The sequence below is a fragment of the Coturnix japonica genome, chromosome Z (assembly GCF_054131305.1).
Source record: "Coturnix japonica strain WE chromosome Z, WE-NBRP24, whole genome shotgun sequence".
NCBI classification, from domain to species: domain Eukaryota; kingdom Metazoa; phylum Chordata; class Aves; order Galliformes; family Phasianidae; genus Coturnix; species Coturnix japonica.
Window position 1 is genome coordinate 32218962 of NC_140702.1, and position 13538 is coordinate 32232499.

General features: G+C 41.3%; 1 protein-coding gene across 5 annotated transcripts in view; it reads left to right on the forward strand.

Moving 5' to 3' along the window:
• Positions 1-360: 360 nt before the first annotated feature.
• The window catches only part of RAD23B (RAD23 nucleotide excision repair protein B), a 32445-nt gene continuing 19267 nt past the window's right edge, over positions 361-13538 (forward strand). For 2 of the 5 annotated variants that reach the window (XM_015849641.3, XM_085529185.1), the window contains exons 1-3: positions 361-605; positions 10566-10647; positions 13308-13387. In XM_015849641.3, coding sequence (XP_015705127.1) covers positions 540-605; positions 10566-10647; positions 13308-13387 — 228 coding nt within the window. In that variant the 5' untranslated portion in view covers positions 361-539. Of the gene's footprint in view, positions 606-10565; positions 10648-13307; positions 13388-13538 lie in introns of those variants that run through there. The other 3 variants (XM_015849642.2, XM_085529188.1, XM_085529187.1) reach the window with 2 other exon arrangements.

Here is a 13538-nt window from a genome sequence, read left to right on the forward strand (position 1 = left end):
GCAAAGTCACGCACCTACAGATGGAAGCAGCTATAAAGAAACAGGGCAGGTATTTCTCGTCTCAGAGTAGCTTGCTCAACAGCGGGTTGAGTAATATTTGCAGCAGGGATCGCACCTCGCTGTCTGAGGAGTATGGAGGGAAAAGGAGGTCAGCAGCTCCTCAAAGCACAGCAGTAACTCTTACAGCATCCCCATCAGGCCGCTGCGTCACCCCACCGCCATCACGGCCAGCCCCAATTTAGGGCGGGCAGCCCTAAAAGCGCATGCGCATGGCGCCCAAAGGCTCAGAGGGACCCGCCAGTCCTCCACAAAACAGCGCGTGCGCACTCCGCCCGTCCCACACCTCCCTCCCCCCCCTCCGCCGCCCGGCCTGCTGCCGCTACGCCTCGCACCCACCGCCCTCCGCCCGCTCAGCTCCGGGAGCCGCTGCGCCTGCCCGGGGCTGTGAGGAGACAGCGGCCCGCTGCTCCGCCTCCGCTCCTCCCGCCGTGCCGTGCCCCGACCCGGGGAAGGAGCGCGCCGGACGGCCTGCCGCCGCCATGCAGATCACCCTGAAGACGCTGCAGCAGCAGACGTTCCGCATCGACATCGACCCCGAGGAAACGGTGCGAGAGTGGGGGGAATCTGGACGTGTCCGCTTCTCCCGAGCTGTGGGCCTCCCCGCCGTCACAGCGGGGCGAGCGCCGTGTCCGGGCCGTGGCCGTGGGGGTGGGGGGAGTGCGGCGGGAGCAGGGTGGTCCGGGACAGCGGGGGGAGGGACCGGGGGGATCGCGGAGCTACTGTTGCGTGGAGGAGGGAAGGGAAATACCTTCCAGATACCTTCCTTTGGGCCCTGCAGGGCGGCGGGGAGGTCTGGGCCAGGGGTGTTGTTCTGCGCGGAGCAGCTCCGGCGCAGGGCAGGTGGGCTCCGGCGAGGCGGCGTCCGCCGGACATGGCGGCAGGGACATGGCGTGGGGGGTGGAGGGCCGGGCGGCCGTACGCAGCTTCCCGCCGAAAAAGCACGAGCAGAGAAAGCGGTGGGGCGGCCCCCGCTGTTCTCCTGCAGTGACGGTGCAGGTGGGTGATTGCTGGCTCACGGCAGGTTGCTGGGTGTCTTCGGGATCTCCAAGAGGTGAGGGAGTCCCAGGGAAGGCACTCACTTTGTGCGAGTGCTTTCCTTGGAGCAGAGCTGTGAGCTGGGCCTTTGGAGGTGTCTGCAGCAGCCTTATGTCTGTGCTGTGCTTGCTGCTGCTGCCAGGCCTGTTGGCTTGCCCTCCTTCGTCTGTGAAAACAATCCAGGAGGACAGCCAAAATCTGGTTGAGCTCGTTTGGCCCAATGGTGTGACAGGGAGATGGCAAAATGCTCACTGAAGCATGTATTAGAAACCACCAAGGATCTAAAATGTTGTTTACTTACTACTGGGAGAAAATATCGTGTAATCTTACCTGCTCTTCTCTACACCGAGGAAAGCCCTGGAAAAACGAGAGCAAGGGAATTGCTGGGAGAATATTGCCAGCCTGTGAGACAGCGAAATGCATCAGGAAGAAGTTGTGTGATTTGAAACTGGCTTGCCCCATCTTCGTACAGATGTGTTCCCACTGAGGTGCAGCAGCTGACAGGAATACTTCTCGTGAGCACAGTCTGTTGGGCCTTGGCTAAGAGTAGGTGCCTGGGCAGATATAGCATAGTTAGGATTTGGTGTGCAGGGTTAGGACTTGGCTGTGTCAGTCCTCAGGGTGTCAAGGTGAAAATGTATTTAAAAGTGCTTGGACGGCGTTTTAGAAAATTAAGGGCAGACTTACTGTAGAAAGCTGTGGATATTAGAAATTAATGAATAGAATAGGGAAGCCTTCAAACCCAGAGTACTAACCAAATGTCCCTTGGGGAGTCCTCAGATTTTGAAGAATAGTAATTTTAGTAGATTGCACTGAACCCTTAGGTGAATTTTCTGGCATCTTCGAACAGATGTCTGTTTTGAGAGTTCAGGGAGTATTGCTTTTAGTCTTTGAACTACACTTGCGTGTTTTGCTGCTGGAGGTAAACTTGTTTACTTGGAGCTGTGCCCTATGCTGTGACAAGGCCAAAAATGATCTAGTGATAGGCCAGGGAAACTTGTTGCGCTAAATTTGGCTTCTGTTTCTAGCACTTTCTCCCAGAATTCTGAGTAAAAATGAGTCTGAAGAGATTTGATGTTAAATGCAAGATAGTAGTGTAATAAGAATTTATGTTTGTAACAGAGAACTCTTGTCAGTAGTAAGGAAAGTCTTTAAATATACTTTCCAGGGGGGAGTGTGAAGAAATACACTTCAAAATAACTGATTTGTCTTCTTAAAGCTTTTACACAAGCAATGCTTAATTTTCTGCTTGATCAAGCAGTTAAAATGTGTAGTTCGAGATGTGTTTTTAATATTCCAACTTTATTTTGTGCTTAGGTATGTTGCAAAGTACTAGCCCACTGAGCAGTTGAACTGTTGAAAAATCAGTCTGGGGGTATGAAATACTCTTGCTTGTGGAGACAGTAGATAAGGACTGTCAAGTATTTTAACTGAATAAAAGCTGGAAAAAAAAAAAATCTAGCCTCAGGCCACATTGTCTGAGAAGGGTTATTATCAAATGAAGAAATTTTTGCAAGCGTGGCTTTTTGGGGTGGGGAAAGGGAGGGAGAGGAGACAAAGCCACAGGAGTACGTCAGAATCAATGCTATACTCATCCTCTATAAAAAGCATGATGGATTTACTAGCTGTAGTCGTTCTGGTTCTGCACAGAGCAGTTCAGTACCTGAGCATTCAGACAGCCAGGACAAATCAGAATGGGCATTTATGGACACAAGCTGGTTATTGTGTTCATTGACTAACCATGAGAGAACGCGTTAAGTTACATGTTAGAAGGGGATAATAAGTAGTCTGAAACTGATGCAGACCAGCGTAGATAAATCTCTTCTGAACTGGTAGTACTGGCACTGGAAACTTTGAAGTCTTGCACATCTTTTCCAGATATTGCTGTGTAAGTCTGAAATAAGCTTTTAAAAAAAAATCAACAAGTATCTGTAATTTCTGTTTTAAAGTGAAATAGTAATTTTAATCAAGACTGTCCTGTTTCTTTATTAGTTTCCCTGTGTTTTTAGTCCTAACATTCTCACTGTCAGAAGGGGGAGAAGTGGAAGATACAGTATGTGAAGCAAACTTTGCTAGTCTCATTCTTCTATGTTGGGCTTTTACATTGAGCTTTTCTGACACAGTGAGATGTCTGCTTGTTTAACACTGCACAGGGTTAACAGGATGCTTACTTAGGGAAGTTTGAACCTCTTCATATTTTAGTATGTACTTAATATTTTTATGTTTTAGATGCGTCAGGATTTTAGAATGTGCACATGATACTCTCTTGTGCTGGATCTCCTGTTTTTAAAGTTTAGAAATTTAGGCCAGGTGCTAACCTAAGCTGTATTGAATGCCACAGGAGTATGCTCCAATAAAAATCAGCCTTGTCTACATGTATAGACCGGGGGATGAGGAAGGAGAAAGCAGTCCCATGGATAGGGATCAGGGGGTTTTGGCAGGCTGAACAGGATGCAGCAGTGTGCCCTGGAGCCCAAAGGACCAACCATACTGTGGGGTGCAGCAGGCCCAGCGCTGCCACTGGGCGAGGGGAGGGGCTGCCCCCTCTGCTCTGCACTGTGTGGCCTCACCTCCAGCACTGCATGCAGGTCAGCTGCCACAGTGTTGGAAGGGCATCAGGATAGTAGAGGTGTTCAGAGGGGCGGAGTGGAAGTCTGTTCTCTGGTGACAGCGGCAGGGCCTGGGGGAATGGCATGGAGCTGTGTCTGGTGGGGTATTAGGAAAAGGTCGCAGAAGGTAGGAGTTTAGAGGTCTTGCATTTGCCTCCTGAGATTTGATAGATGACTCTGCAGAAAACATTATTTTTGATGATAACCAGACAAAATGTCAGGAACCACGCGCAGTTTTTTCCTCATTTTAACACTGTGTAAGTACTAGAGCATTTTAAAGTTATGCTCTGTTCTACTAGTTTTTTTGTTTTATTAAGTGTATACTTCTTTTGCATTTACTTCTGTATTTAGTCTCTTCTATTTAATGTTGGAGTTTGGCTTTTCAAGCAAGTAAAGTTTTAAGTTCTTAGCTGAAGGAGTTCTTGACGTCTTCAATATGTACGCTGGCCACTTGTTCCCAGAGGAGTGAATTTCTACTAGAACAGTTATAGCAAAGAGGGTATGTTAAGAGTAAATAAAAAAGCCTTGGCTAGCTTAGCGCACAAGGTGGGAGGGGAATTTGGTTGTGCTGAATGTTCTATGCAGGTAGGTACCATGGCAAATGGAAAGGTTGTCCGTGATTAAATTATAATACTGGCTTAAAACCAGAGGATTATTAATAATTAATGGATTAATTTGGGCTGAAAATGAGAAAAAGCTGTTTTTTTTTTTTTTTTAACTTGTACATTTTACCACAGAGCATAAGATGAGAGAAGTTGAAACTGCTGTGTGAGAGGGAAGGGAATTAATTTGTTCTATACACTTGGGTCATGGGAACTGCTTGCTTAGAAGGAACCCTTTGTGTCCTGCTTGCTTAGCTGGCTGAAATAACCAAGGGGAGCAGCTGGGCAATTCAGCACTATCAGTTTCATGTAACCCATTTTTAGGGTGTTCATCTGGGATGCACTTGGGACTGGTATTTTTTTTTTGATGACCTGTTCTGCAGTTAGGTGTTCATCAGCTGTAATTCTTAATTAAACAGATTGCATGGCATCATTTTGAGAGCATTGTGTTCAGTATTCTCTGATTGGTAGGGGATAGTCCTTTAAATTCACAGGGAGCAGAAAAAATCAGCTTGTCATGTAAATTGGCTCCTGCTGTGTATCTTCATCTTAAGTGTTTATAGAGGATGGATCTCCCATAAGCAGCAAACAGATACAGAGTCTTTGACTCTGCTTTGGGTCCTCCTGCAATCAAGGTCCAGTAAGAACTTCTACAATGGAAGGAAAAATATCAGGAGGAATAAGCAGGTGTTCACGTAGAGGCAGTCATGCCTGACTCTCATGCTGGGGTAGTGTTAATTTTCTTCATAGAGTCTCACATGGTGCTGTGTTTTGGATTTTTGATGAAAACAGTGATCATAACACACTTGATGTTTTCAGTTGTTGATAAGCGGTGCTTGCAGGAAGCCAGCTAGGCATACAGGAGAAGATAGGAGGGGACCCAGCCAGGACAGCTAACCCAAACTGGTTAAAGGGATGATCCATACCATACGGTGTACTCAGCCATAAAAGCTGGGGAAAAGGAAGAAGGGGAGTTCACAGTGATGCTATTTGTCTTCCCAGGAAACTGTTAAGCATGATGAGCCCCGCTTTCCAGGAAGTCTCTAACATTTGCCCGTTGATTGGAAGCAATAATTAACTCCTTGTTTTGCTTTGGCTGCATGCACTGTTTTTATTTTAAAGTAGTTAACAGTCTTTATCACTGCATAGGAGTTCTATGTCATTTTCTCCTCCATCCTGCTTGGGGAGAAGTGGCTGTGTGGTACTTAGTTGCCTGCAGGAGGATGGCTGATAATCTTCTGTAATGAAGTCACTGGTATGATGGATGAGGGTGGAGCAGTGGATGCTGTCTGCCTGGACTTCAGTACGATCCAAACGCTATTCCATAAGATCCTCTTGGAGACAGTGTTGAAGTATGGGCTGGCTGTGCAGACAGTGTTTTATGAGAAGGCTGTCTCAATTCCATGGGTGTAGAAGTTGACTGTGTATCTTAAAACCTGATTTCCCAAATTAAGAGATTAATTTGCTGCAGCCAGCTGTTCCTTTCCAGAAAGTAATTTTCACTTAATAACTCTGCATTGATGATTATGTTAGAATCCAGAAAATCTAGAGACTTGCAAATACTATTTGGTAGAGGCAAAGTTCAGGTTATTACTGTTTCCAACATCTCATCATGCCTTTGTTTGGAAGATGCTGCTGACCTTTTTAACAGTAGTGACAGGCTTCTCTTTTTTGCTTGAAAAATGAGCATTTATATTTCAAATCTTAATGAAGCTAGTTTAGACTACTGTGTCTGACATAACTGAGGTGTTTTAGGGAGTGCTTCTTTCCTGCAGGTGTACTAGAAGCACAAGTGTCATATCTACAGTGAATGCCAAGACTTAAGTCAGTCTAGCTAGAACTACAAGAGGAAATTTTATCTTTCATTAGCATGTTAGTGTTGAATTGTATATCAGTTATTATTTTATTTTACTTTTTAATATTCTGTGAATTCTTTGCAAGTGAAAGGAATCTGGACTACAGGATAAATAGTGGCTGAAATCAAAAGAACAGGCAAATGCTCTTCAGATAAATACACTTTAGTGTGTTTCTTGAACACCTCTAACAACTGGATGCTGATATGCAGCTGATTGTAATTTTGTGCATATTTACATGCAGAAAAGTGGGACAATCTTAAGTAGCTTAGGAGACTTGGACTGCACTGGGGAAAGTGCATCTTGATCCAGGTGACAATGCAAACGAAAGGAGAAGTGTTGCTGGACATTTTGCTTACAAGCACAGATGAGTTAATTAGAGGGGCCAAGACTAGTAGCAGCCTGGGCTACAATGGTCATGCCCTAATAGAATTCATGAAGTTGAAGACTGAAGTTACAGCCATGATTTTTAGCAGACTTCCAGTTGTTTGAGGAATTAGTGAATGGGACCTCCAGAGATTGCACTTAAGGATTAAGGAGCAGAACAGAGCTGGCAGCTGTGTAAGGACATTGTTAGAGCATGAGAGCTCTCAATTCCTATGTGTAAGAAGTGATACAAATAAAACAGGAGACCAACATGGCTGAGTAACAATATCCCTGTAAAACTAACATCTAAGAAGGAAATGCATAGGCAGTGGAGCCAGGGATATGTGTACTGGGAAGAGTGGGGACATTGCTCAGATATTTAGGGATGGGGTTGGGAGAGCTAAAGAACAGTTAGAACAGAATTTGGCAAGGAGTTTGAAGAATAATAAGGGCTTTTGCAGGTACACTGGTCAGAAAAGGAATATTAAAGAAAATGTAACCCCCACCTTGATAAATAAGACAGGAGGAGTGGTGGAAACTGACACAGGAGGTGGCTGATGTACTCATCAATTTTTTTGCCTGTTTTCAGTAGTAATCCCATTGTTCAACTTTAGGGCGGTGACTAGGGAAACCAAGTCCATTCCATTAAGCCATTAAAGAAAGAAAAAACAATAAAACACCAGCTATGTGAATTAGGGGATTCCACTGCTGGAATCATGCATGTGAACGTCATCCCGTTTTCTAAGCTGTGCTTGGGGTAGAAGTCCAGCAGGAAGTGCTGCCACTGGAGGCTGTGGGCTAACAGTTTCAGTTGGATAAAATGATGTTGTAGGGAAGTCATCCTTGACTCCTACTCCATTGAAGCCAGCAGAAGCTGTATGTACTGAGAAACTGTACTGTAGAAGCTGAGTTTAGTTACTAGTTATAGAAGGAAACTGTAAAGGGACTTGCCCTAGCATCTTGAACATTGACATTTTGGAGAAGCAGGTGTTCTTATGATCTGTGAAAACACTGGTGAATATTTGGCATTGCTACTGTCAAAATGAGGATGACTCCCCTTTGGGGTGATGGCCTGATCTCCCAGAAGGGATGCTGATAGTAGAGCAGCAGGCATTACTGTTGATGGTGCTGGCTGCTACTCATAGGGAGCAGTGATGGCGATACTGGATCACCAGAGAATATAAAAGAACTTGGGATTCAAAAAGTGGTCATCTGAACTCATTCACCCTTCAGCACCTTCATCTAGCTCTTGGGAACCCCAGTGGATTTGTAAGATTAATAGTTGATTACTGAGGTTTGATTATTGGATGTGATGCAAAACCACCCATGAGTGCAGCATTTCCAAATGTGCTAGTAGTACAGCATAAATATGAAGCAAATAGTACTGCTTGTTAATTGGTCATCATCACAGCTAACACATTTAACTTAATTTTGTTGGTAGTGCAGTTTCTCTGTATCTGGAGAGGTGTGCTGTACACCTCCATCCATGTGCCAGAAGGAAGAAAGCATAGCCCCATCGATTGTCATGGGCTTGAGCATAGGGCAAGAGTGAGGTTGCTGCCCTACGTCACTTACAGTGTGTCAGTGATAACACTGCGCATGAGGTGGACAGCAAAAGCATCATGTAATTTTGCTGTTAGTATTTTACCTAAGTGAGGAACTCCTTTGCATGGTTGTTGTGTAACAGTTCAAGTGTGTGTTTTGTCTGTCCCTGCCTAACCTATGTGATCTGCTGAGATGGTTCTATTTGAGAGAACACTTTAGTTTGGTTCCTTGTAGAAAGCAAATAGTATTCTGGAATAGAACTCAAATCCTAGAACATGAAGAAAATAGAAGTCAGGAGATATCTGACAAGAACAGCTTGACTGAGTGCAGAGGATGTGAGATGAGTTTTAAATTTCAGTGTCAAAAAGGATCACATTACATTATTTGTCTAATCTATGGCAAACATAGTGACTAAGTGAAAGGAGAAACTGAGACATCTTTTTTGAGTCATTAGTGTAGGTATAGAAGTACATGGAATAGGTACGCAGTATGTTAAGATGCAGGCTTATAGAACATGGCCCTTTCAACATGGTTAGGCGTTTAGTTTTCTCTGGTGGAGCACAGAACTTCTGAAATTCAGAAAAATTGCTTTATTGCTTATCCGTGGTCTAGGCAGACTGTTGTGTTGTGAGTGACTGTCAGCTTGAAGTAATAATGGTAGGAATTCATAACTTCAGTTTTTACTTTTGGGGAAAAACATTATTTGTTAATATTAAATCATATTAGTAATATGCCATTAAACAAGCATAACTCCAGAGAAAGAGTGGACTTCTGTCAAAGTAAAATGCAAGGGGATGGTGATGTTATCAGTAAATCAGTAATATTAAGGTAGTTAGTGTTTTGAGCTTTTGAAAACTTATAGATAGTTGTAAGCTGCTGTTAGTTTTGTTATGGAAAAGCAAGTGACTGGCTGGAGGTGGATCATAAAGCTTTTGTCAGGTCCTGAAGTGGCACACGCAGAAAGGGTACTGACAGCGTTTCTTTCCAACTGCTGAGGGGGAAAAAAAGTTTGCTTTGTATTTCAGCGTTGTCCCACGGACAGCATCGTATGTTGTCCTCTGTATCCTTTATGACTCGTAATCACCTACATCAGATGCAAGTTTAGATATTAGGCTTGATTTTGCAGGCCTGTTCTGTGACGTAATACAGCATGGTAAAATGAAAGCTCCTTTTTATACTATTGCTGAAAATATGCAGCTTCTTTTGTCAATGTTAAAGTTTCTTCAGTCCCTGGTGGACCGGGATTAGCGTGATAAAGAGCCTCACAAATAAAATCCAAGAGGAAAACAGAGGAGGGGGGGGCTGCTGAAAAGGAGAAAGATAACACAAAAGTCTAAGACAAATGTCTTAAGAAGAAGAGAGATGTGGAGTTAGGAAGTACGGCCTTGTGTTGAGCAGATGAGATCTTAATTTTGCTGAAAAGTTCACCTTCATGAGTTTTAGTAAAGTTAGCATTGACACGTGAAAATGTTTAAGTGTATTTACTACTTAAGGAACCCTAGCAGTGAACTACAGCTTCAAAAATTAACAAAAGATGAGAATTTTGCAAGTACCTGTGGTACAAAAAAATGGTCAGTCTAGTTCAGCTGTCAGGTATAGCTGGTTAAATTGCTAGACAGAAGCTTAATAACAGGATCAAGCAAAAAAAGTTTGAGTATACAGGAATGCAGAAGGTGGAATTAGTTTGGATTAATCAGTTCATAATCCATTGGCTGTCTATTGCGTCTATATTGGGAGCATCTGCCAAGAAGCAGGAATTAATGTTTTGATACAGGCATTAAAATGTGGTTGCAAATGTGTTGGTACGGACACTTCTACAGGAACAACCTTTGCCTGTGTTTTTAGGTTTCTGTAATTCTCTCCTTGGTGTATTGTAGTGCAGTCTTTCTGGAGAATATGATCACAAAATGAATTTTGTAGGTTTAAATTTGCTACATGAAGCTCTGCACATTGCCAGGGAGGGAAAATAGTTGGAAGCTGTTCTGTAAAATGAACAATGAGACAGTTTGCACAAAGTGCTGCTTATCAATAGCTCATTAATTCCAGTGAGTTAAATGAAATGTCATAGTGACCTTAGCAAAAATAAAAACACAACAAACTATCAAACATTCCATGAAGAGTCATTATGATAAATGTTTCAGCTGTGCGTGGTCTGTCTTAGCATTCAGAGAACAGGGAATGGAAGTAGATTAAATTATTTTCTGCCCAAATTTCTCAACTTTTCTATGTAATGTAGGCTTGCGCTTAATCTAATTCAGTTAAGAAGATGAGAGAAGAGCTTTTATGGATAGATCAGTTATTTGTGGAGGGTACACTTTATACTGATAAGGTGTCTGTGCTGATGTCTTTGGAAGACTGCTGTGCTTTATCAATGAAGTATATAAGATTTAACTGAAAACTAATTTTTAGTAATAAAATTGTATGGAATGATGTATGCTTAATGTTTATATTGTGAACTTATGCTTTTTTAAAACAAGACTTCTTTTGTGATTTAGGTGAAGGCACTGAAAGAGAAGATTGAGTCAGAAAGGGGGAAAGATGCTTTTCCAGTTGCCGGTCAAAAACTAATTTATGCAGGTAATGAATATTTTGAAAATGCTTTATCTGAATTTACCATATTATTTCTGTTATTCTTTGATTTGAATTTAAAGCCCTATAAAGATAAGTTCTGAAACATAAACTAAGTTTAAGCAAAAAAACCCACTAACTTTAAACTAAACTAAGTTTAAACAAACAAAAAAAAAAACCACATCAGGTCTCATTGCCAAGGAGAATTCCTAACTTTAAGTTAAATTTGTTCAAGTTTTAGTGTATATATATATATATATATAAATACACTAAAACTATATATATATATATATGCATTTCTGTTGTTACCTGTCTTGTAACATTGTATGCTAATGGCTTCAGTTATGGATGGTGTAAGCTAGGTGGAATAGAAATGGCTTTCGTTACAATAAATTGGAATTTACAGTTAAATCTTATATTTCATTCAGTTTATGTTGACTACCTGAAGCACTTCTCCGTTTATCTCAGGCAATTAAACAGAGTGTTTCTTTGAGTCTGATTAAGGAAAACAACCACCAAAACTCTTATGTTTTTAGTTTCAAGTGTGCTTGTTTTTGTACATTGTATTACTTCCAAGCAGTTGATAAAAAGTGTGTTCTGTGGTAGCAAAAAGCATTCTAATGTCAGATGAGGATATGAAATTACTCTGTATTAACATAGTTCATTGAAATTTTATGGTAGTGGTTTTTGTTATTTTTCTACCATACTGATCCATTCTATTACTAAATCGCAGAGACAGTTTTTGTTTTTACTTGAAGTCAGAATTCAGAACGTCTTATCACAAAACCCACAGTTCTGCTTCTTTCTCTTAGATTGTGCCTGAATTAAATTTTGGAGATTTCTCACACTCCCCCCCTGCCCCATCTAGTGCTTTATAAGCAGTGCTGTTTTTTCCACTGGTAATAAGCTAAAGACACTAGTGATGATAAAGGTGATCACAAGAGAAGTCAGAAATCTGTACTTGTTTGTAGGAACTTCACACAACAGTTTCTCTTAGCAAAGTTTGTCCCTGTCCTTAAAGAAAGTGCACATCATTGCTAAGGTGAGAGACCCGTATATGATTAAGGCATGTGATAGGCTTTGTACAATACATGTAGTCATGTGGCATTTTTAATACTTTGCAATTTAAAAAAAATTGAGTTGTATAAGATCTTAGAATATGATTTGCATATTTTCAAAAGCCAGAATTCATCTGCTTGCACTGTATCATGAACAAGCAGTAGAAAATGTTGAAAATAAGATATGGAACAGAACTCTGTTCTTTGTAATGACTCTTATTTGTATAATCATATTATGCTTGAGGGTGCTTCTCAAAGATGAATTTTTTTTTCTTGGGTAAGAGTTGAAAAGTTGTGTTGATGTTTTTACATTAAAATGAACTTTAATATTTTCATATTTTGATGAAAGTGTAAGTTGTAGCACATTGATAACCCACCTGAACGATGGAAAAAACACTCATAACTAAAACAGTTTCTTATTTCAAAAAAATAAAAGGCTAATCAACAGTGAGGTAGATCTTCTGTTTTTATCTGTAGTAGCTTGGAATCTAAAAAGCCTGAGGACAGTGTGTCCTGAAAAACAACTCCTTCCCTAAAGTGCATGTAAAATGAAAAGTGTAAAGCCTGTATGGGTTCTGAGTCAGATGCTGCATGATCTGCTACGTGCATTACCATTACTGCTTCTACCTCACACTTAACATGTTCTTGGTCATTTGACCTGAAAGGCCATGGTGGAAACTATGGGGAGTGGGACAGTAGCACCTTGTTTGTGTTTTAAGTGCTGTCAGTGTAAGGATAATTCCTGCTAGTTACAACTAAGTGGTGTATTCTGCTGTAGCTGAGAATGGTTAGGAAAATTTGCACTTTAATGGTGAAATGGCCACTTCCCCATTGACAAGTCTTCAAAAAATGAGTCATTTAAAGCCATGAAATACATACTGAAAATTCTGTAGTGGAATAAGTAAGTGCTATAACACTCACTGTTATATAGTCAATTCTCTGATTTTAAGTTCTTGTAGAAGTGATGTAATTAGCCAGAATACCATTTCTGCTTATGGAACATAGGAAGTAGTATTGTAACAAAAAAACATCTGTCAGGGTAACAGATGTGGAGCTGTTCTAGATTTTTTACTAATACTTTAGCCTTCTTCTATGAATAATTTTTTGAAGTTGTAAAGTCATGAATTGGTGTCATGCAGATAAACTGTGACAGGCAACTGTAGTTAGCAAATTAAATGAGAAGCAGAAAGGTGCAGACGGGATTTTTTTTGTTGCGTCTTGTGTGGGCAGTTACTTTGTTCAGCATAACTGTATGCTAATACATTTTCTCTGCATTATTTATATCTGCGTTTACAGGAAGATTTGTTCTACTGTTGATTTAGCATTTCTGATTTTAATGACTTAATAAAAGCATATTCAAAACTTAGAGCAAATGTCTGACTTTGTACCAAAGCAGAGTTGCAGCTAACAATGGACATCGTAGGAGGAAAGCTAGTTGGAACTGTACTGCTAGGGCTTAATAGCTGATACACTTCAAAATTATGAAGTTTATAAGTATGCAAAATACTTAATTTTATGTGGTTTTGGAGCCTTGTTTATGTGAGGGAATACCAAAGTAATCCAATGATCCATTACACGACTTCTTACAAATTTCCATGTTTTATTTGCCAGGTAAAATTCTTAATGATGATACGGCTCTTAAAGAATACAAAATAGATGAGAAGAACTTTGTGGTGGTTATGGTGACAAAAGTGAGTAATCCTATTTTTTGAAAGGAAAATTCCTTTCACTTTTTTTGTCATTGTTTTTACATACCATAAAGCCAATGGAAGCTAGTTTTCTGGAAGGTTTTATTCTACATTGGTGTAACTACTTGAACAGACTTGATCCCTCCAGGGCTTT